Source organism: Phocoena phocoena, chromosome 2 (genome assembly GCF_963924675.1).
Source record: "Phocoena phocoena chromosome 2, mPhoPho1.1, whole genome shotgun sequence".
In the NCBI taxonomy this organism is placed as follows: domain Eukaryota; kingdom Metazoa; phylum Chordata; class Mammalia; order Artiodactyla; family Phocoenidae; genus Phocoena; species Phocoena phocoena.
The window spans coordinates 164,281,849-164,303,788 of NC_089220.1; the positions used below are offsets into that span (position 1 = coordinate 164,281,849).

Here is a 21,940-nt window from a genome sequence, read left to right on the forward strand (position 1 = left end):
ATTGTGTAATGGTTCATAATAACAAAGTGTTTTCATGATGCTATCACATTTCACCTGCCAGATACCCCGTGAAATTCATATCACAGGCGAAGAAACTGAAGCTCAGAGTGATATGGGGACCTACAAATTCACACAGCCCATAAATGGTAGCATAGGACACCAAAGCCAGGTTTTCTTTTAAATTCTGTTCTCTTTCCACTTTACTTCTTTATCCATAAAACAAAAGATTGCATTAATGATTTCTTTTTAAATCAAATACTCTGTGATTCACTAGATGTGACATTATTTTAGTAGTAGTATTTTTTTGGCTGTACCACGTGGCACGTGGAATCTTATTTCCCCAACCAGGGATTGAACCCGGGCCCTCTGCAGTGAGAGTGTGGAGTCCTAACCACTGGACTGCCAGGAAATTCCCTAGATGTGGTATTATTAATGAACTATCTTTCAATTTAGGTGAATTACCAAAGATTTATTAAGTATTGACTTAGCATATCACTATACTGAGAACAGTGGTGTATGTATAAGATCTAGTCTTATCCACCTCAAGGAGCTTCCAATGTGGTTATTCCTTTACATACTCATTCAACAGATTTCCAATTAATTAGGACTGTGCTTATAAGAAAGAAAATCATTGTTTACTGCTTTAAACGTTTTTTACTTCTAAATCAATGTTGGCTAAAGTAAGGAAAGTGCAATCCAAAACAGGCTTGTGTACTGACAGTTTGGGAGTCTGGCCTCACCTCTCATGAAGGCCAATTCTGTACTACTTTACCCGAGTTACTGCCAATCACCAACTAGGTGAATTTAGTAAAGATTCAAGCCCTGTGTACTTTGATTTCCCCAGTGTGTGTCACAGAGATCTGTTGGTGATACCTGTCACCCTACTGATGTATAAACAGGCTGGGTGGATATCTTGTTTCTCTCTCTCCACTATTCTGTTTGCCCCTCCTTAAGCTGTGTCCTCTGTGGAAGAAGACAACTGAACCAGATAAAAGAAGGACATTCTCTGGACAAGGGTCTGCAAGTAGTTGTTATTACTTTGCTAGAACATTCAAATTAGCCCTCAAGGCCCTTTGATGGGGGAATATAGACAAGCAAAAATATTAATAGATGGCTCTAGAATTCCACTAGTAAAGCTGTTTTCGGTGAGGGGATGGTCTGGCAAGTGTTTCAGTAGAGGTTGAATGTTCCTACTGCCCTCCCGGCCTAGCTGTCAGCTGTCAAGTACCTTACTGTTTTGATTACCATAGCTTAATAACATATTTTGAAAACAGGACATGTGATGCCTCCAAGCTTTGTTCTCTATCAAGATTGTTCTGGCTATTTGGGGGTCCATTGTGGTTCCATACAAATTTTAGGATTTTCTTTTCTATTTCTGTAAATCAGTAAAGCTTTTATAATTAAAAAAAAATTAAAAAGAATGAGGTAGGCCTATATATACTGACATGGAAAGATACAAAATATTTTTCCTTTAGATTTTTAAAAGTAGTTTTAAAAATCAAGGTAAAACATGCACACAGCTTTAAAAAAAAAAAAGTCAGTTTACAACCAGGGCTTCTGATGAAAAGCCATGTACCCTACACCCAGAACATGCATTTCTGTTCACAGTCTTTTTTTTGAAATTTTAAAATATTTTTTTCTGCGCATTGTTTTTTTTAACCATTAAAACAATATTGAAGTATAAATTTACAATGTTGTGTTGGTTTCCGGTGTACAGCAAAGTGACCTGGTTACACACACACACACACACATTTTTTTCAGATTCTTTTCCATTATAGGTTATTACAGGATATTGAATATAGTTCCCTGTGCTATACAGTAGGTCCTTGTTGGTTATTTTATATATAGTAGTGTGTATATGTTAATCCCAAGCTCCTAATTTATCTCCCCCCCTGCCATTTCCTTTGGTAACCATGAGTTTGTTATCTATGTCTGAGTCTGTTTCTGTTTTGTAAATAACTTCATTTATACAATTTTTTAAGATTCCACATATAAGTGACATATGATATTTGTCTCTCTCTGACTTACTTCACTAGTATGATAATCTTTAGGTCCATCCATGTTGCTGCAGATGGCATTATTTCATTCTTTTTCATGGCTGGTAACATTCCATTGTGTTCATATACCACATCTTTATCTATTCATCTGTCAGTGGACACTTAGGTTGCTTCCATGTCTTGGCTATTGTAAACAGTGCTGCTATGAACACTGGGGTGCATGTATCTTTTTGAATTAGAGTTTTTGTCAGTTCTGGATATATGCCCAGGAGTGGGATTGCTGGATCGTATGGTAGCTCTACTTTTAGTTTTTTAAGGAACCTCCATACTGTTCTCCATAGTGGCTGCACCAATTTACATTCCCACCAGCAGTGTAGGAGGGTTCCCTTTTCTCCACACTCTCTCCAGCATTTTTATTATTTGTAGAGTTTTTAATGATGGCCATTCTGACCAGTGTGAGGTGATACCTCATTGTAGTTTTGATTTGCATTTCTCTAATAATTAGTGATACTGAGTGTCTTTTCATGTGCCTGTTGGCCATCTGTATGTTCACAGTTCTTCTGATGCTTACAAGTACACATAATTAACTAACAGGCTTTTGGTATATTATATCCTGAATTCAGCCTCTTTTTCCCACCTCTACCAATAAGCCCTGGTCCGAACCACCACTGTCTTTTGCAGGGACAACTGAAATAGCCTCTTACTTGGCCTGCCTTCCTGCTCCCACACTTGCCCTGCCACAGCATCTTCTCCACAGAGAAGTCAGAATGACCCTTTTAGATCTTGCACTCCTTTGCTCAAAATCTGGTGCTTTCCTGTCTCACTCAGAGTAAAATCCAAAATCTTTACCTGGACCAAGGAGGTCCTAGGTGTTCTGGTCCTCCACTGTCTCTTGGCCTCATCTTCTGTAATCCCCCCTGCTCACTCCTGGTCAGCCATATTGACCTCTTTGCTGGACTCTGCACACCCAAAGCAGGCTCTTGCCTCAAAGCCTTTGCAACTGCTGTTTCCTCCACCTGGAACGCTTTCTCAGACAACCTCGCTCCCTCAGTTGCTTTGTGCCTCTGCTCAAACGTTACCTCTTAGAGAGGGCTTTCCTCAGAATCCCACTTGAAATTGCACTCCCTAGGTTATGTCTCTGACCTCTTACTCTGCTTTATTTTTCTTCATGGAGCTTGTCACTGTTTACAATTTTTATTTTACTCCCTATGTTCGTGTTCTTTCCATTGTGCTTCCCTGCCATTCTTTAGGGCAACTGTCTTTGCCTGCATGGTCGCAGCTGAGCTGCAGGCAAATTGGTATTCCAGTTCAGTGGGAGGGAAAAGTGAGCAAGAGCTCCTAGGGACACACATTACTTTAGTTGTGTCCCTCTGAGAAGAAATTAGTAACCTAGCCATAGCAGAGCTTGGAGGGCTTGGAAGTGCAGTGTTGCTGGGCAAATATGTGCCTGCCTTCTCTATTACTAGAAAAGGGGATAACATATTTTGATGGACAACTTGCCATAGTCTTCCACAATCTGTTGATTTTAAAAATTGAAAAACCATCTGAAAGTATATAAAATGTTTAAAATATAGCCATTATGTAAGATCTTACATAACTGTGATATGGTAAACATTACTCACTGGAGAGACAAGTACTGCACTGTGATCGCACTTCTTGTGTCACTTAAAGGAGATCGTTCTCAGTGTCAAATTCTTTTGCCGTTTCTATCGTTCCACTTTTTACTGCACAGGCAGAGATTGCGGTTTCTGTAAGTTGAAGGTTTGTGGCAACTCTGTTGAGAAAGTCTGTGGGCACCATCATCCCAGTAGCATCTGCTCATTTTGTGTCTCTGTGTCACATTTTGGTAATTCTCACAATATTTCACACTTTTTCATTATTATTATGTTTGTTATGGTGATCTGTGATCTTTGATGTTACTACTGCAAAAAGATTATGACTCCCTGAAGGCTCAGATGATGGTCAGCATTTTTTTTACCAATAAACTATCTTTAATTAAGGTATGTATATTTTTTGGACATAATGCTATTGCACACTTAACAGACTACAATATAGTGTAAACCAAAAAATTCATGTAGGTCACTTTATTGTGATATTTGCTTTATTTCGGTGGTCTGGAACTGAACCTGAGGTATGGCTGAACTTAAATTTGGACTATGCCTTTTTTGTATGGTTTTCTGTTGGTGGAGTTTCTAGTTGCCTTTTGTTCACGTGGTTGCTCTCTCAGAGTCTTTTGTTCTCCTGCTCCAGCGTGGACTTTCTGCACTCTTCACCTGCTGTATCGCCGTGGGGTCTCAGGATTTCCATTCACTGGGCTCAGTCCACTATTCCGAGGATTCGGTGTCTTCCTCTTTGGTGACTTATCCCTCGTCTGCTGGAGTGTGCAGTCTCAGTCTCAGGAAACTGTCTTAAGAATGAGAGGTCAATACGTGAGGACCCCACGTATTGACCATCGTAGCTGGTTGGTCTGTTCTAGATTCAGAACCCTTCTGCCTTGAACTGTGAGGGCAATGTTCTCTTATCTCCCGGAATCTAGTGCTGCCAGGCAATCTGCTCTCACTCTGACCTGCCTTACTTTGGAGGCTTCTTCTCCTTAGAAGCTGTAAAGATCTTCTGTGTAGTCTCAGTGTTCATGCGTTGTTGGTCTCAGGTGTTTCTTCATCCTGGAAAACTTCATTGTATCATTTATTGAAAAATGCTCTCCTGTCTGTTTTCTCTGTCTAACTGGAACTCCTTTTAATCAGATTTTGACCTTTTGGGCTGATTCCCTGTATTTCTTGTCTTTTTGTTCTGCTCCCTAGGAGATTTTCCAGATGATAATTTCCAACCATTCTACTTCATTTATTTGGATACTTATTTTTGTTCTGATTTTTTTCCATAGCACACTTTTTTGTTTTATGAATTCAGTATTTTCTTGACTCTCTAGATCAGGGGTCCCCAACCCCCGATTAGGAACCGGCCACACAGCAGGAGGTGAGCAGCGGGTGAGTGAGTGAGGCATCTCACTTCTTCTGCCGCTCCCCACCGCTCCCCATTGCTCACATTACTGCCTGAACCATCCCCCCAGCCCCATGTGTGGAAAAACTGTCTTCCACGATACGGGTCCCTGGTGCCAAAAAGGTTGGGGACCACTGCTCTAGATGTTAGAAGGTAGGTATAATGAACTAATTCTAGAAGGCTGGTATAACCCTACCTAAAGATATCCAATTAACAAAACACCAAGAATTCTAGAATATTTTTACTTTAAGATATATAAATGCAAGAATCCTAAATAAATTAACAAATCAAATCCAGCTGTTTACTGAAAGAATATTATATGACCAAGTAAACTTTATCTTAGAAATACAAAGGGGGACCTTAGTAATATATTCATCCTTATTAGGTCATATGATCATGTCAAGGGATGTTGAAGAAACCACTGTTAAAATTTCACATCTATTCCTGAACACAACCGTAATAAATTAGAATTGGAAAAATTAAAGTGAAGAAAATTTCCCTAGCATAATAATGGATTTCTCATATCAATGACTAATATTAAAATTAATGACCAAACATTTTCTTATTAAAATGTTGAGCAAAAAGTCTACATGAATCACTCTTACTATAATATATCTCTGGAATTGTTAGCTAATACACTCAAGATAACAAAAGAAAATGGCAAAGTATTATTTGCAGAAGGTAGGACTTAACCTGGTGAAACAGTGGTTAAGAATATGCTTGCCAATGCAGGGGACATAGGTTCGATCCCTGGTCCAGGAAGATCCCACATGCTGCAGAGCAGCTAAGCCCATGTGCTGCAACTACTGAGCCTGTGCTCTAGAGCCCGTGAGCCACAACTACTGAAGCCTGTGCGCCTAGAGCCCATGCTCTGCAACAAGAGAAGCCACCTCACGGAGGAGCCCGTGCACTGCAACAAAGACCCAACACAGCCAAAAAAACAACAACAAAAAATGGTAGGACTATCTATCCTTGAATTATAATGAATTAACACAAACTCTATTTGAAATAAGACCAGTAAGTAAGGAGGCAAGTTATAAAAATCAGTGCCATAGCACTTTTCACTTACTTGATGAGCAGTGATGGAAAAAAAACAAACGTTCTGTGTTTATGAGACTATGAGGAAGTGTCCTCTCATACCACCAGGGGCATTGTATAATATTATCACCTCTCTGGAGGCCAATTTTAGAGTCACCAAAGGTTCTAAAAACATCCATAGTCTTGAATCAAGCTTCTCCACTCCTAGGCATACAAGCTAAGGAAACAGATATAAATGGAAAGATGAATGAAGAAAAAAAGGGAAGCAATTTAAGTGACAATCACCTGGGTGCTCCTTAATTATATCCAGACAACATGGAGTATTGTACAGGTGTTTAGAAAGATGATGTGGATCTTTGTTGTCGTGGAAAGAAGCTTATAGCAAAGTGAAAAGGGCAGGATACAGATTGATACTGTTAAAATTATGTAGTCATATGCCTATATAAGAAGACTAAAGTCTGGAATGACATACAACAAAGTGTGTGTGCGTGAGAGAGATTTGATAACACATTATCATCTATTAATGTCAGATTGAAAATTATTAGATTTTAGTGACTCATCTAGCAAGAAGAATGGTATAAAGGACCCCTTCCTTTTTAAAATTTAAGTACCCTTGAAGGTCGTGGGGTTGAGCAGGTGGGGGAGCGAGAGGAGTGGAGATGAGGCTGCTCTGGAGAACCGCTGTGGCAGGGAGCCCAATGCAGGGCGTGGCGACAGTTCTTGTCCCCTTTACAGCCTGTGTAGGACTAGTCTGACTCTAAATAAAAGTAATAGCAATGATACATTTGCCCAAATATATACGAGTTAAATTGCTGAATTCTACTCTGGATAAATACAAGGAATGTTATTAGCTTTGTTAAAAAATTAATGCAAAGTCTATTTTAACTGAGGTATACCTAAACTGTAACAACTACTTTACTATTGATGAAGCACTTTAAATGTTAATATATGCCTTTCAGCATTATATATACTATATATTTAGTTCACTGACAAAAGTTTATTTTCTATTGAATAATCTGCTTACATTTTTTGAAACAACTGCCATAATAACATATAAATATTCCCCCAACAGGTATCTCCTCTCTAGTTGTGGCTATATAAAATAAAATTGGGAATTTTATTATTCTCCCTCCTTTTCACCTGCATATGAAATGCTTCTCTAACTACACATCTCACGGTGGCATTAAGCTAATTACAAAAGCCTGTTTAAATCTATCCACCTATCTTTTGTTTTGCTACCTACCTGGGCCTTTTCCAAGCAGGCAGAACATCTCCAATCAGTCTGTTATCACAACTAGGATGCAGGAGATTAGTGACTATGGAGAGGGGCAGAATCAGTTTACATCCTTACAGGCAAGAGAATGTTACTGCACAAGCAAGAAATGTGAGGCTTCCTGACCTTAATTTAGAAAACCTGCAGTTAATAATCACACTAAAGTTGGTTTTACATGCCAGACAGGTTTTGTTTCCTGTTTTTAAAATTTGAGTGTTCTTTGTGGTTACCATTAACATTTAAAATATCGCATCTATAATAAAGTAAGTCTTACAGTTTAGGTATATCTGAGTTAAAATATACTTTGCATTGATTCTTTTTACAAAGCTAATAACAAATTCTTTGTATTTATCCGGAGTAGTATATAGCAATTTAACTAGTGAATTATGACAATTAATACACTGAAAACTCCTTTCTTAATTGAGGAACAAAATGGGTTTTTCACTGTAATCTGTCAACCCAAATAAGGAACATATAGATTCCATCACGGCACGCTGTCACCCCTCCCAAAAAGGTCAATTGTTTCTCGAAGGAAAGAGAACTCAGCCTGAAGCTACACATTTAGCAAGGAAAACGGGTCAAAGAACAGATGGTGCAGAGCTGGGGTGAATTGGTACAGGTGATCCGGTCAGTATGTAGAGGTTCCAATAACAGCAAACTCAACTTGGTTTCTTTTTCATAGTGGAACACTTAATGAAAACAAATCTAATTAACACCATACGCCAAAAAAGAAGTATAAGTGATCTTCTAAAGTGTGGTTAGCTTTCACTTAACATTCTACTAAAGGAACTGTATTAGCCAAACCCATCTTAGCTGCTTCAATGTAACTCACTGTGTGTTCGGTAAAATGAGTTTTGTCTTCAGACACTTGTTCTCTTTTAGAGAGAGAGTGCTTTACAGTTTGTGTTTGTGTGTATGTTACTGAAATGTAGTTACTGAAATGAAACGTACAGTCTAGCTATGGAGATGATGCTCACAGAATGAAAATACAGTGTGAGTCTATATATGTATATACTGATATAGAAGAAAAGTTACAGTGGCCCTTTTGGTGCCCAAAATTTTAGGTTTACTAAGTATTTCCAAGGTACTTTTGGTATTATGAAAATAGAACTAATACTTGGAGGGGGAAAAAAAAATCTCAAAAAGTCATGTTTGGGGGCTTCCCTGGTGGCGCATTGTTTGAGAGTCTGCCTGCCGATGCATGGGACACAGGTTCGTGCCACAGTCCGGGAAGATCCCGCATGCCGTGGAGCGGCTAGGTCCGTGTGCTATGGCCGCTAAGCCTGCGCGTCCGGAGCCTGTGCTCCGCAACGGGAGAGGCCACAACAGTGAGAGGCCCGCGTACCGCAAAAAAAAAAAAAAAAAAAAAAAGAAAAAGAAATCATGTTTGCTACTTCCATGATAAAAGGAAAAAATATCTATTACATGGAATCAGTCTCCCTTGAGTAAGTATAGAAGAAGAAGAAAAAAAAACTATGGGATGAATTTGCAAAAGTGTGAAAAGATGCCTTTACCTACACCAAGGCTGCACTAAGACTGCTCTTGTAAGTTACGTCAATTTTCGAGATCTATGATACTAAACAGCCATCCCAAGGCTCTGTTGGTTATATCACGTATATTAGCGTTTAAACTTTCATCTCTCTCCTCTTAAAAATATAGATTAAAAATTTAACCAGATTTTAATGACAACAACAAAGTTAAATATTGCTCTATTCAATTTCTTATCTGCCTTTGGAATTATTAACTATAAGGTCTCATAGAAATATTATTTAAAAAGTTAAAGGCAGTGTTGGGACTTCCCTGGTGATGCAGTAGTTAAGAATCCGCCTGCCAATGCAGGGGACATGGGTTCGAGCCCTGGTCCGGGAAGATCTCGTATGCCGTGGAGCAACTGAGCCCGTGCACCACAACTACTGAAGCCCGCACACCTAGAGCCCGTGCTCTGCAACAAGAGAAGCCACCGCAATGAGAAGCCCGCGCACCGCAACAAAGAGTACCCCCGCTCGCCGCAAACTAGAGAAAGCCTGCACGCAGCAACGAAGACTCAATGCAGCCATAAATAAATAAAATTTATAAAAAAAAAAAAGTTAAAGGCAGTGCTATCTTCAACAGAGACACTAAGTTAGTGAACTATTCTCTCTCATCAACCAATTGAACTAAAAGTTTTGAGGCCCTTTTAAACCAATGCCTGTTTTGTAACTTTCTAAAAAGTATTTCAGTCATTTTTGTTAATCACTATATTAACAGTAATTATATACTTAGAGGATCATAGTACTTAAAACATCAGTAACCACGGAACATCTTTAACCTGGTCAGATATTTACTGATAAGGCATTATTAACTGATCTTTTACAAACAACCTTACAAGATAAAATGCACATCCCAGTAACATTCTTAGCAGAGGAAAAGGTATCCTTATGGTTTTCCTCCAGTAACCTAAGATAATGGGTCTCATCATGAAATAGCCAAAAAAAAAAGTTACAAGATACAAGGGCTAACTTTCCACATGATCAGACTAACTCTTAAGTCGAAATCATGTAAAACATCTTACAAAAATTTGTGTCTTTAAAATGTGATTTTAAAAAGTCCTACCATATGGTAGTAAAAACATTCCTATATAATTTAAAATTCTCAAAGCAGCTCCTATCTGAAACAGAAAAAAAAAGAAAACCCCCAAAAAAAGAATTGACAGTAATACGTATTATTTGTTTCTAAATTAAAAGGTTATTTTTTTGGTGGTTGTGCTTATTCATCATTTTGCAGGGTTTTTAAATTGTTCATTATCAAAAAAGACCCAAAGTATACTAATATAATTGAAGAGAACATAAGAAATCTGAATCTTTGCTTTCAGTATCCTTAGATATTTTAGAGCTATAGGATTTATTTTAAAGTAAATTCAGTAAATATTTACTATCAATCATTTATGAAAATGAGGATCATTTTGATGAAAATAAAGACCTCCATTTCAAGTAAACACTTACTGAATATTTAGTGTATATCAGGTGCTCTAGTAGGTGCTCTTATAAGATTCTCTGCCCGATATTTCTAAAGTGTTAAATCGAAAACTTTCCCGGTAAACACTGTCTTTTAAATGGTAGGTATTACTAGTCACATATAATCATATATAATTTAAATATATATTGTTTATAGTATATATATAAATCTATAGTTATACACTTAATGTACATTATATATAATTATAAAGCTATATGCATAGAACAATTTTTTGGTTAAACAACTTGTCAAAATGAATGGTAGGTATCATCCTTGAAATAAAAACATTATAGGAATATTGCTCACTTAATTAGTGCAAACCACCTGTCAACTACCTATAGCAATCTGTACTTCAGTGTGAAAAAGATCCAGCTGAAATGTAACTTCTCTAATTCTGATCAGAGAACTATTTTTTTTTCCCACAGCTAAAGGGGTCACTCGAAACAAAAACTAGCATTGTTTTTCTGTGATGAGGTTACAGTAGCTTAAGTCTCTAAACACCAGAATGCCTCACACAGCTGTTAACTGTAGACCAGGGGACTAGCTGACATCTGCTTCTTGCTTATTTTGTTAACGGTTCACTTCCAGGTCCTTAAAAAGATTGTAGGCTTTCTCCAAAGATAATGTTGGATGCATCTATGTCTGCCTTCTACATAGTTGGCTTATTCTGGTTTGTCACTCTCCATTCAATGCAAATCTCAGTGAACTCACATCTGTCACCGATCGACCCAATTCGTGGGCAATCTTTTCCCATCGACCTGGGGTTCCTCCTGGGAACTTAACCATACTTCTTGTCAGCTGGCTGAGGTCCTCTTCTGTCCATTCAGGTGCCTGCAAAACATTAAAGAAAAAAAAATAATTCAGAGAATGTTTGCTAAAACATTTAATAAACCTGTGAAACCAAGTATTGGCATTATGCTTTCTGCAAAAATAAAAATGTTAAAACGTATCTACTGGGCTTCCCTGGTGGCGCAGTGGTTGAGAGTCTGCCTGCCGATGCAGGGGACACGGGTTCGTGCCCCGGTCCGGGAAGATCCCACATGCCGTGGAGTGGCTGGGCCCCTGAGCCATGGCCATTGAGCCTGCGCGTCCGGAGCCTGTGCTCCGCAACGGGAGAGGCCACGACAGTGGGAGGCCCGCGTACCGCAAAAAAAAAAAAACAAAAAAAAAAACGTATCTACTAGTTTAGGTGAAGGTCTGAGTTGCATATTTAACATTAGAATGCAAAGCTCCCGCAGCCTTTTAAATGCTCCAACGTATGCCAAATAATAAAGAAGAAGTACTGTGAACCCAGGCTCTTAAAGGCATTAAAAAAAGGAAGACAGTTGTTTTGAAGTGCATTGTGCCACTAATGCTCACAAATGCCTCATGTGAGCTTACCACAGAAGGTCTTGAAGTTTTTAAGAAAAATGATTAAAAAAGCAAAAAAAACTTGATAAGCGTAAATGAAAATGTGAACAAGTAAATGGACTGATTCAGAATCAGAACCGAGACAAAGATATATTTTTTGTTCATTCTACGTAACGATATTTAATTCTAAAAAGCATATATTTTCAAGAAGTTAATTTATCAAGTGCTAGCATTTTGTAAAACTTGAGAATAGAAATTAGAAAATCCTGCAGCCAAGACTTAAACCACCCAGTCCATGCAAAGCAACACTTCCTTTTTGAGAAGGTAAATAGCTTCTAAAAGTTGATCAGATTATTAAATTGAATAATAAAATACCTTAAAGATGATAAAAATCTGTTTTTGCAAAAGCCAAAATTCTCAGAGCAAGCATATTCATTCTCTGCATTTTATTCAGCATTACCACTTGGTGAAACCCAAAGTTGAGCAAAGCAAAAGAAACCATCATCAAAGAACAGATAGCCACGTTACAATTATTTTACATTACAGCACTAAACTATTTCCTACCAGAGGCAGTAGCCACAGTGGTACAACACAAGACTCTAGGAGTCAGCAGAGAGATGGAGGAAGCCACCTTATTTTCCTTTAATTAAAAAGAAAGAAAAAAGAAAGAAGGAAGGAAACCTCTGAGACAAATACCTTTTCTAATCACTGTTTCCGATAATGAACAGGCATACATCAGGCCGTATGCATTACAGGACCATCAGCACAGACAACAGCCAGAGGTGAGTGACCCCAGGGACTATCTCCACAGCTACAGCAAAGCTTCTCCCTGACACTAATCCTCCCTGTCATTCTCCCACTGTGCTCTAACCACACTGACATCCGCCTGCCTCACCGCAAGCTTAAGGGGGCCCTTCCTGACTTTTTACTGTCTCCCCCAATCAATGGTTCAAGCGTGCTCTTTTCACCATGTCCAAATGGCAGCTTCACTCATAATCAAAGTGCACTGCCCCTGTTAAAGGGCTTTCCGAAAGGCTCTCCCATTTGCATTCATTTGCAAAGCAAACTACTTTTATTCACTTTGTTCTGCTATCAAGAATGTTCCCTGAAGCAGATAAATTGGCATAAATACAACCTGCCACTTAAGAGTCAGTAAATAATAGCCAATAGTAGGGAGGATTTTATCAATCATTCTATTTTGTATCCACTAAAAGCTGAAAGCCTCAAACATATTCATCAGTACAACCCTTACAAAACATGCATAAATTCCCTTCTATAAAAAGGTAGCCTACGCTGAGTATGGTCGGAATTTCCTTGATATTTAATGAATATCAGAAATCTAATTCTCCATATCAGATAAATTAAAATTTTACACTGCAGGTTTTTTGCTTGTTTGTTTTTACTTAGGGGAAAAAGCATTATTCAGATATTATTTAGACAGACATAATTGGATTTTCTAGGAAATCACTTTTGCTAAAAAGCTGAAACTTGAATAACTATACCAACTGGCTTCAAAATGCAAAAGTTACGAAGCATTTAAATATACGCTTATAGTACAAGGTCATCATAAACAGCCTTAAGTTGACGCTGCACAGAGAGAGAGTATTCCAACCATACAGTGTATCAATGCAATTTCACACTAAGTCAGATCTTATTTCTGCATTAATTATAACAAACACATTTTTGTAGGAAACGAAATTGTCTAAAATGTCAATAATATAAGCCATTCTTTCACAGAGTAAACTAATTCTTTAATCTATTTTTAATAGATTGGCCTTCCAAATATGCTGCATATATCAACAATGGGCATTAAGAATCGATCTAATTTTAATTCCTTGTGAATGAGTCCAAAGGATAGTGCCACTTTCTTCTGGAAAGGAAAAGATTTAAATCAAATATTTGGACGAATATCCTGAAAAATCATCTACTTCCTTGAAAACCTTTCCTTTTAGTTTCACTGTTACTTCACAGCCATGATTTTATTATTAATATTAAAAAACTAGATCAGTAATAACTAGGACCATGATCTGAAATCTTTGAAAGAATCCTTTTACCAGTTCATTATTCTCTCTCTTCCAGCTGTACGGCACTTTGGTGAATGTGTAATTCCTCAGCAATAGTTGGTTGTGTCTTTAGAAGCAACAGAGCCTACTGTGATCCAGCTACTGCAGCAGCCATGAGGGTGGCCTTGGTGTGAATGTATTCTCCTTGCTCTAATCTGGAGCCAACTGTAGCTCTGAAAGTCAAATGAATGCATACGCCTACCGCTTTGCCACTTAAAACCACGTGTGTCCGATACTACTGAGACACTGGGCCAAAAATTCATCTCTACCGTAAAGTAATGGAAGACACCCCATGGGGTGGGGACAGCTGTTCTGACTACACAAGCATTCCAATTTTGCATCAGAAAAGCCCCACTCTGGGAATAAATCTCCATACTGAATAAAAAATAAAAAGTTTTCAAATTATTTAATATATTTATGTAATGACCCCAAAATATATCTGCTAAAGTAAGAGCTGATATAACATTTAAATTGTATTCTCTCTACCCCTTTGGGATAGATTTTTGTCATAAAACTAGCTAATGTTCAAAGATTCAGTGCCTTTGAAAATCCTTAATATTCTTGGGGAATAGGAGTTGGATGGAGGCTGTAGGGGAAAGCACACTGTACCTTTAAAGTAACCTATACATACCTTTCCCCTCACAGAGTTAGACGGTAAAATGTTAATTACAAACTGTCATGCGATTTATTTGGTACTGAAAACTTATGACCCAATTAAAAGAAAAATTTTAAAGGTACTTATTTACTGCATTTTCATACTTTACTGGAACTGCCTAATGAAGAATATTTCTGTTGAAATGACTTATTAATGTAATTTATGTAATTACAGACCTTACAATTTTGGATTCAACAATTTTTAATAGATTCAGCTCAATTCATGAATTCTCAAATTTTACCTAAGAAATAATATCCTTACTTAGTATCACCCAGTTAAAATATCACATATGCATCTAATAATGTGGATGGTATATCTAATGATCGAATAACCTGCTACCCTCTCATTCTACATCCTGTACTGACATTCTGTTTTAGAATGTGCATTTGGCTTTCAGCTATACAATTTTCATTTCGAGTTTGAAAATTGAGCAGTTAATTGACCTTGACTATATATGTGGATAAATGGTATATTAAAAAACGCAAACAACAAAATTAAAAACAAATCACCTCGGGGCTTCCCTGGTGGTTCAGTGGTTGAGAGTCCGCCTGCCGATGCAGGGGACACGGGTTCGTGCCCGGGTCCGGGAGGATCCCACATGCCGCGGAGCGGCTGGGCCCGTGAGCCATGGCCACTGAGCCTGCGCTCTGCAACGGGAGAGGCCACAACAGTGAGAGGCCCGCATACCGAAAACAAACAAACAAGAAAAACAAATCACCTCTAATGTCTTTTCACTCTTAGGAGGAGAAACTCTTCTTCAAAGAAAACTTGCAACTCATCCTAAGCTATTATTATAGTGTTGTGATCCTTTAGCAGCAGTCGTTGTGACCAGAAAGGTCTTCCCATCTATGATTTAGCTACCTTGCCAAAAGAGAGATCCCCTCTGGACCAGTGATCCTAAAGTGTGGTCTGGCGCGAACCGGCAAACGAGTTTGTTACCCACCTGTGACGAAGTTCCGACACTTACAGCAGTTGACCGCTGCCACCACAAGCAAGAGCAATCAGCAGGCTCTTCCTTTAGAGACTAGAAGCCAGTTGGGTTAGTTGTCAAGCTAGCATGTGCGTCCCATGAAGTGCGAGCTGCAATCTCGTTCGGCACAGCAGGACTACAGACTGGTCAGCAGTAGCCGGAAATAATTTTTAAAACCCGGTCCTTCACTACAGATCATTTGAGAAACACTGCTCAAGACAATGCAGATAGTTCAAATTCCTTCTTACCTCCTTTTTTTTTTTTTTTAGGAGCAAGAGTAAATACTTAGAGCTCTTGAGAAATGGAAACAAAGATGTTTGATCCATTCCTTTGCAAAATATTTTATGCCACTAAGTGTTGGCGGGGGGACTTGGCATGTAGTAGAAGATTACACCAGGTACAGGGAACAGCAAATTGCAGAGGCCTTGAAGTGGGAGCACGTCTAGGATGTTTGAGGAACAGCAAGATGACCAGGGTGGCCAGAACAAAGCAAGCTAAGGTGGCAGGGGGAGGAGGTAAGGTCAGAGGGGCAAGGAGGTAAAATCACAGAAGGGCTCAGAGGCCATCACAAGGACTCTGACTCATATACTCTGCCTGACACAAAGCTATTGGAGAGGTTTTTCTCCCTTCAGTTGGTGGAGAGCTTATTTACAAAAGGGGCTATTTACAAAGGTGTGAGTGGAGGGGAGCCACGAGAGCTAGTGCACTGACAGTCCTGACAGCTCAAACCTGCAAGAGAAGACGCCCAGAGTCAGCCTGCTTACGAAGTGAGAGTGAAATCAGGTGCAGGGCAGCAACTGGCCTGAGATGACCACATCCAGAACCACGGCTAATTAGGTCTGTGATGAGTTACTGCACAGGCCCCGCAGTTGATGATAAGGAACAATATCAGGGTGTGATAAGAATCTCTGAAGTCTTTAATGACAGTACTAATCTCTGCCTCTTTTATTCCTTTACTCTCCTGTGGGGATTCAGAAAGGAGTAATGATAAATGTGATCAAGGGGATATATTTACCCAGAAGAAGATGATTTTACCTGAAAGATTTGTGAAGTCTTATTTAAAACTATGATATACATTATTCAAATTCTAACCTAAAGAGTACATACTAGAATCATCTATTCATGGTAATTTAATATTGAAATAAAGAGCTGACACCATCGAAGATGTTTGACTGCGGATAGCTTTGAAGCCTCCCCTCTCCCCTCCCCCTTGTGCCCCACATCTGGGTTAAAGCCTGAAGGAAGCCTGGGAGGCTGAAACCTCGCACGTCCCTACGTCCCTCCATCCCTCCGTCCCTCCGTGTGTGCAAGAACCCTCATCTCAGCCCCACCCCAACCGCAGTAAAAAAAAAACCCAAACCAGCCTCCTTTCCTTTCTCAGGTAATTTTTGGGCCAACATGGAAAGCCTGCCCTGTTTTCCCCAGAAAGCCTCGTTACATAATCAACCTTTTTGTATTATCTTGGGGGGGGAGGGGGGTTTTGTGCGTGTGTGTGTGTGTGTGTGTGTGTGTGTGAGAGACATTATCAGTCCTGACACTGGAACCAAATTTTGGGTATGGAGGTGGTAATGCTGTCCCTGCAAGGTGGCCACAGCAGTTGACACTAGGAGCAGGATGTCTAGAGGGGGGCGACCACTACCCGGGGTTATCTTCTCTTGCTTTGGTTTGCTGACTGGATCTGCTGCCTGGTGCTGCATTTGCTGAGTCCTACCAAGCCTCTGTCATAGATTTAACCTACCTAAGTTGGAAGCGTCAATGACTGGTGTTCACAGAGAAGAGCATGGGATCAAGGAGCTCCTTTAGCCTTGGGTTGTATGTCTCAGCCCAGACTCATCTGTGTCTTAGACTGAGTTGTGTGTCTTGATTGATGGACTCAGGAGAAAGACTCTTTTAACTTGTGAGATACTGCTTGTGTGTCTCAAGCAGGTGGTGTTGGCCCTGTTGTTCTAAAGAGGGCTCAGGGGGAAAGAGCTTGTTTAGGCCCACTGGGTAGGCACCTGTATGGAGGAACAGCAGTCCCTATTTGAAGAGCAGTTGAATTACTGAGATTCATACTCCTAAAGGCAGATGGCTCACTAGGACCCTATAAGATACTTTTGCTTCTGCTGCAAAAAAGACCTTGATCCTCAGGGTTACAGAGAAGAACACCCCTGGCATCCCTGTGGCACAGCCAAGTTGTAAATTCTACCGCTGTCACGGCGAAGGACGCTAACCCTGACAATACTGATTGGAGGCTTTCTGGAGGAAGAAATTTATAAATATGACCAGTGCAGAGAAGACCTCCCTGAAGGATACCCAGTAACTACCACCACCAAAAAACCCCAAACCAAAACAAAAAAAACCTACAGGGTGAGCACACCGGTCTGCTAGGGCTGCCGTAACTGAGTTGCTTCAACAACAGAAGTCTATCTCTTCACATTTCTGGAGGCCAGAAGTAGGAGATCAAGGTGTCATCAGGGTTGATTTCTGATGAGACCTCTCTTTCTGGCTTGCACATGGCCTTTGCTCTGTGTGTGCCCACGCAAAGCGAGGGAAGATCCCTGGCCTCTCTTCCTCTTCTGATAAGGACCCCAGTCCTATCAGATTAGGGCCCTGCCCATATGACCTCACTTAATTAATCACCTCCTTAAAGGCCCCATCTCCAAGTACAGTCATGTGAGGGTTAGAACTTCCACATATGAAGTTGGGACACAATTCAGTCAGTAAAAAGGAGGAAACACACAAAAACCGAAACGGAAGTCTGTAATTTGGCTCAATTGGTAACTGAAATTTTACTAAAAGAATTTCTACAACAAAAAGATTAAAAGGGCAGATTGGCTTTTGTACCTCTATAACACTGGTTCTGAGTTAGTTTAACGTTTGCTGAAACACAGCAGTTGGATAACCTTCATGGCCTTAATCAATAACGGGGCTCAAATTACAGTTACACTTGGCATCCCACTAAATTTAAATAAGGTACCCCCTGTAATCATCGGGCAGTTACTAGAGGTGATAAAGAGGACAAACAGGTATGCCTTACCTTAACCACAGGAACTACTGTCTTGCCTAAATTTCTCGTGATCACAGTACCCACTGTCCTAAAATGTGCCAGTGCTCATGGACTCTCTGACTCAACAAGTAATAAATATTTGTCACAAATTATCTTGATAAAATGGAACCCCATGAACCTCTTCTTCCCCCATTAAAATAGTTAATATGGCCCAGTGTAAATTAAAACAGAGTCTTTCATGGTTGAAACCCTTTAGACAAGATGTATTTAGAGAAGTGGTGAGTATCCCCACTGCTTTGCCATTTAAGAGCCCAGTTCACCCTGCTCTTAAACTTGGGAAGAATGAATGTGCCTCACAGTGGATTACCCATGAGCCTGGATTGCTGTGGGCCGCGTTAAGGTCCCTGTAGCCAGTACTACTGAATTGACCAAATTCATCCAATCAGCGAATGGTAAATATTTTGCTATTATAGAATTTGCTGCATATCTTTTGTTCGGTGCCTATTTCAACAGCCTCTTGACTGAAGTTTGCCTTCCCCTCCAAAGGGCTAGGACATACTTTACCCAGCTCCCAGGGCGGGTAGCTCACAGCCCTGTCATTGCACGCAGTCTCTGAGGGCAAGACCTTAACTACATCCTTCTTTCTCTAGGGACACAGGTATGACATTACCCTGATGATTTCCTCTTTGACACACTCGTTCGGGACATACAAATAATACAAGGTGCTCACAAAAAGAGGATGGGCCACTGCCTCACACACAGGGTAAGCCCCCCCTGCCACCTCGATGAGATTCCTGAAAATTATTGGGGAAACTGAAGGCTGCTCTCTCTCTGACACTGTCAAGAAACAGCTGTTGACTCTCAGCACCCACAACGTCTTTTAGGCTTTTTTTGTGTGTTCTGAAGGAAACATATTTCTCATTTACAACTTGTACACAAGCCCATTTATGCTGGTACTTGCAAATGAGCTCACTTTGAATGGGGCCCCCTCTAACAAAGGGCTCTAGAATCTGTCCCAATTGCAAAATAAGACACTCCTGTTAGTGCCCCCCAGAGACTCCTTCACTGTAGAGGTTTTGGCAACCTTCTCTCTGAGTTAGAATACCAGTTGTGTACAACTAATCACTTTAAAATGTTAAAACCATAAGTATTTGGACTGCTAAAATTAAATTTTTGGTCTTTTAAAGAAACTGCTTAAAAATGAAAAAGAAAGCCACAAACCAGGAGCAAATATTCACAACACATATCAGAAAACAAGATTTGTATCGCAATTTGTTTATCTGTTCTCCTACTGATAAACATTTGGGTAGCTGCCGGCTCTGGGTTACTATGTATTATGAATACAGATGCTATGGATATTTGTGTTTAACTCTCTTAGTGGTCATGTGTCTTAATTTCTCTTGGATAAATACCTACTGGTGGAATCGCTAGGTCACAGAGAAAGTATACACGTCACTTTACATGAAACTAGATAAGTATTTTTCCCAAGTATTGCTTTGCACTCTAACCAGCGATAACTGAGGGTTCTTGTTGCTCCAGATCCTCACCCACACTTGATATCACCAGTTATTTTATTTATTTATTTATTTTAAAAGAATAATCAGGAATTTAGTTATTAATTTAATTTTATTTAATTTTACTTTTTGGCCATGCCATGCAGCATGTGGGATCTTAGTTCCCCAACCAGGGATCGAACCGGTGCCCCCTGCATTGGAAGGACAGAGTCTTAACCACTGGGCCTCCAGGGAAGTCTCCAGTTATTTTGACTGTTCTGGTGGGAATGAAATGTATCTTATTGTGGTAACGATTTGCATTTCCCAGATAACAAATGATCTTGAGTATCTTTACATGTGTTTAAAGACCAACTGAATATCTACTTTTGTGAAGTATGTGTTCATTTGTTAACTGGGTTGTCTTTTTATCAGTCAGTTGTAAGAATTCTTTATATTTTGTGGACACAAGATCTTTGTCAGATATATGTTTTGTGAATATTTTCTTCCAGTCTGTAACTTACATTTTCATTTAAAATTCTTCAACTTTTGAAGACTTACCTAATTCCCATATACTCTTTATCTAGCTAACTACGATGCTAATAGCTTATGTAATTACTGTGGTTACAAGTATGGTCCTCCAAGATGGTCCTCAGTGATTTCTACCTCCTTGTGCAGTCCCCTTCCACAGTGCCTAGAGCTGACCTGTGTAACTAAGAAGATATTGTAGAAATGGCAGTGTGTGACTTCCAAGGCTAGTTTATAAAAGACACTGCAGCTTCTGCCTTGCTGTCTTTGGGATCACTTGGCTCTGAAGGCCAACTGCCCAGTTGTGAGGGCATTGAAGCAGCCCAATAGACAGGCAGTGACAGGAAGAGACAGTGTCTCCCTCAAGATCAAGGGGCAAGCATTCTTACTGTCTGCTGTAGTGAAGATAATTGCCTCCCTCTGGAGAAAAGGACAGCCAGGGTTATCGCCTGTTATAAAAGATTTGGCTTCCTTAAGCTCAGCACTCCTCTTCTGTACCACAACCCATTGGCTGCAGAGGGGGTCATCTGTCCCTCTGCATTGCTCTGGGGGAACTGGGCTCAGGGAACCAGCAGAAAAAATGCTGATACTCTAGCTACTGCTATTGCTGTGAGCGATAAACTGTCCTTTACCCCTGACCGACGAGTCTCATGTCTTCTACCAGCATCCATGAAACTGTGGCAGGCTAACTTATGTACTTGCAAGTGGGGTAAATCTCCAATTCCTTACAGTTTTGGTGACAAGGATAGGATTCTGACAGAGACATGACTTTCTGAAAGAGGAAGGATGAGAGCCTTGCAGAGACTTGAGGGAAGGCCTTGGGAATCTGCAGTAAACACGTTGACCAAATCATACAGTCAGTTATGGAAGCAAATGGCCCTTCCTTTCGCTGCCTATTACTGAGGGTGAACTGTGGAGGTGGCTGCAGGCTGAACACCAGGAAACAGGCTCAAGACAGGTGCCTCAGAGGTGTCCTCACTGCTGCTAAATCTCTTCTGGGCTGGGGCACTTCCTTACCATCCTGTTAATCAGCCTCAGGTGTGTCCCACAGTAACAACCAGGAGATTCATTTTACTACTGTTCCCTTTCAGGCAAAAGGTTCTGCTCTCTTTCAGACAATTACAGAGACACGTATCAATAATGACCATGAAAGGAGAGAAATTCATGGGCATAAATCAGGCCAGTCATTAGAACAATGTCTGGTTTACTTGGGATTTGAGGGGGCGGGGTGTGTAATGGTCTTAAGGACAAATGGTATCAGCTGGGCTGTCTTTCCTCCAGTCTATCTTGTCCACCTCAAGTCTATTTGGAAATGACAGTAAAAGGTCTCAGAGGTTTTGGAAGTGGGTCACGGCTGCTGTTATCCTTTCAGGAGGCCTCCCAGAGACAGACAAACTCTTGTAGGAAACCAAGGATGAGGCCCTGCTCAGTATTCAGGTTCTTACCACCTCAGATTGGATTTAGATGCTGATGTAGGTGACCAACCAGAGAATGAGAAATTAACCCAGAGAAACTTAGGTAAATTTTTGTGGTCAGCCTACCGCCCTGGAAAACTCCCCTAGCCCTTATGTAGAAACTGAGTGAGAATTAAGAGAT

The 21,940-nt window shown here is 40.0% G+C and overlaps 1 protein-coding gene across 1 annotated transcript in view; it reads right to left on the reverse strand.

The window, feature by feature from the left end:
• DNAJC1 (DnaJ heat shock protein family (Hsp40) member C1) overlaps positions 1-21,940 on the reverse strand; it is a 203,900-nt gene that overhangs the window by 19,474 nt on the left and 162,486 nt on the right. The window contains exon 9 of the mRNA XM_065872021.1: positions 11,011-11,130. Coding sequence (XP_065728093.1) covers positions 11,011-11,130 — 120 coding nt within the window. The remainder of the gene's footprint in view (positions 1-11,010; positions 11,131-21,940) is intronic.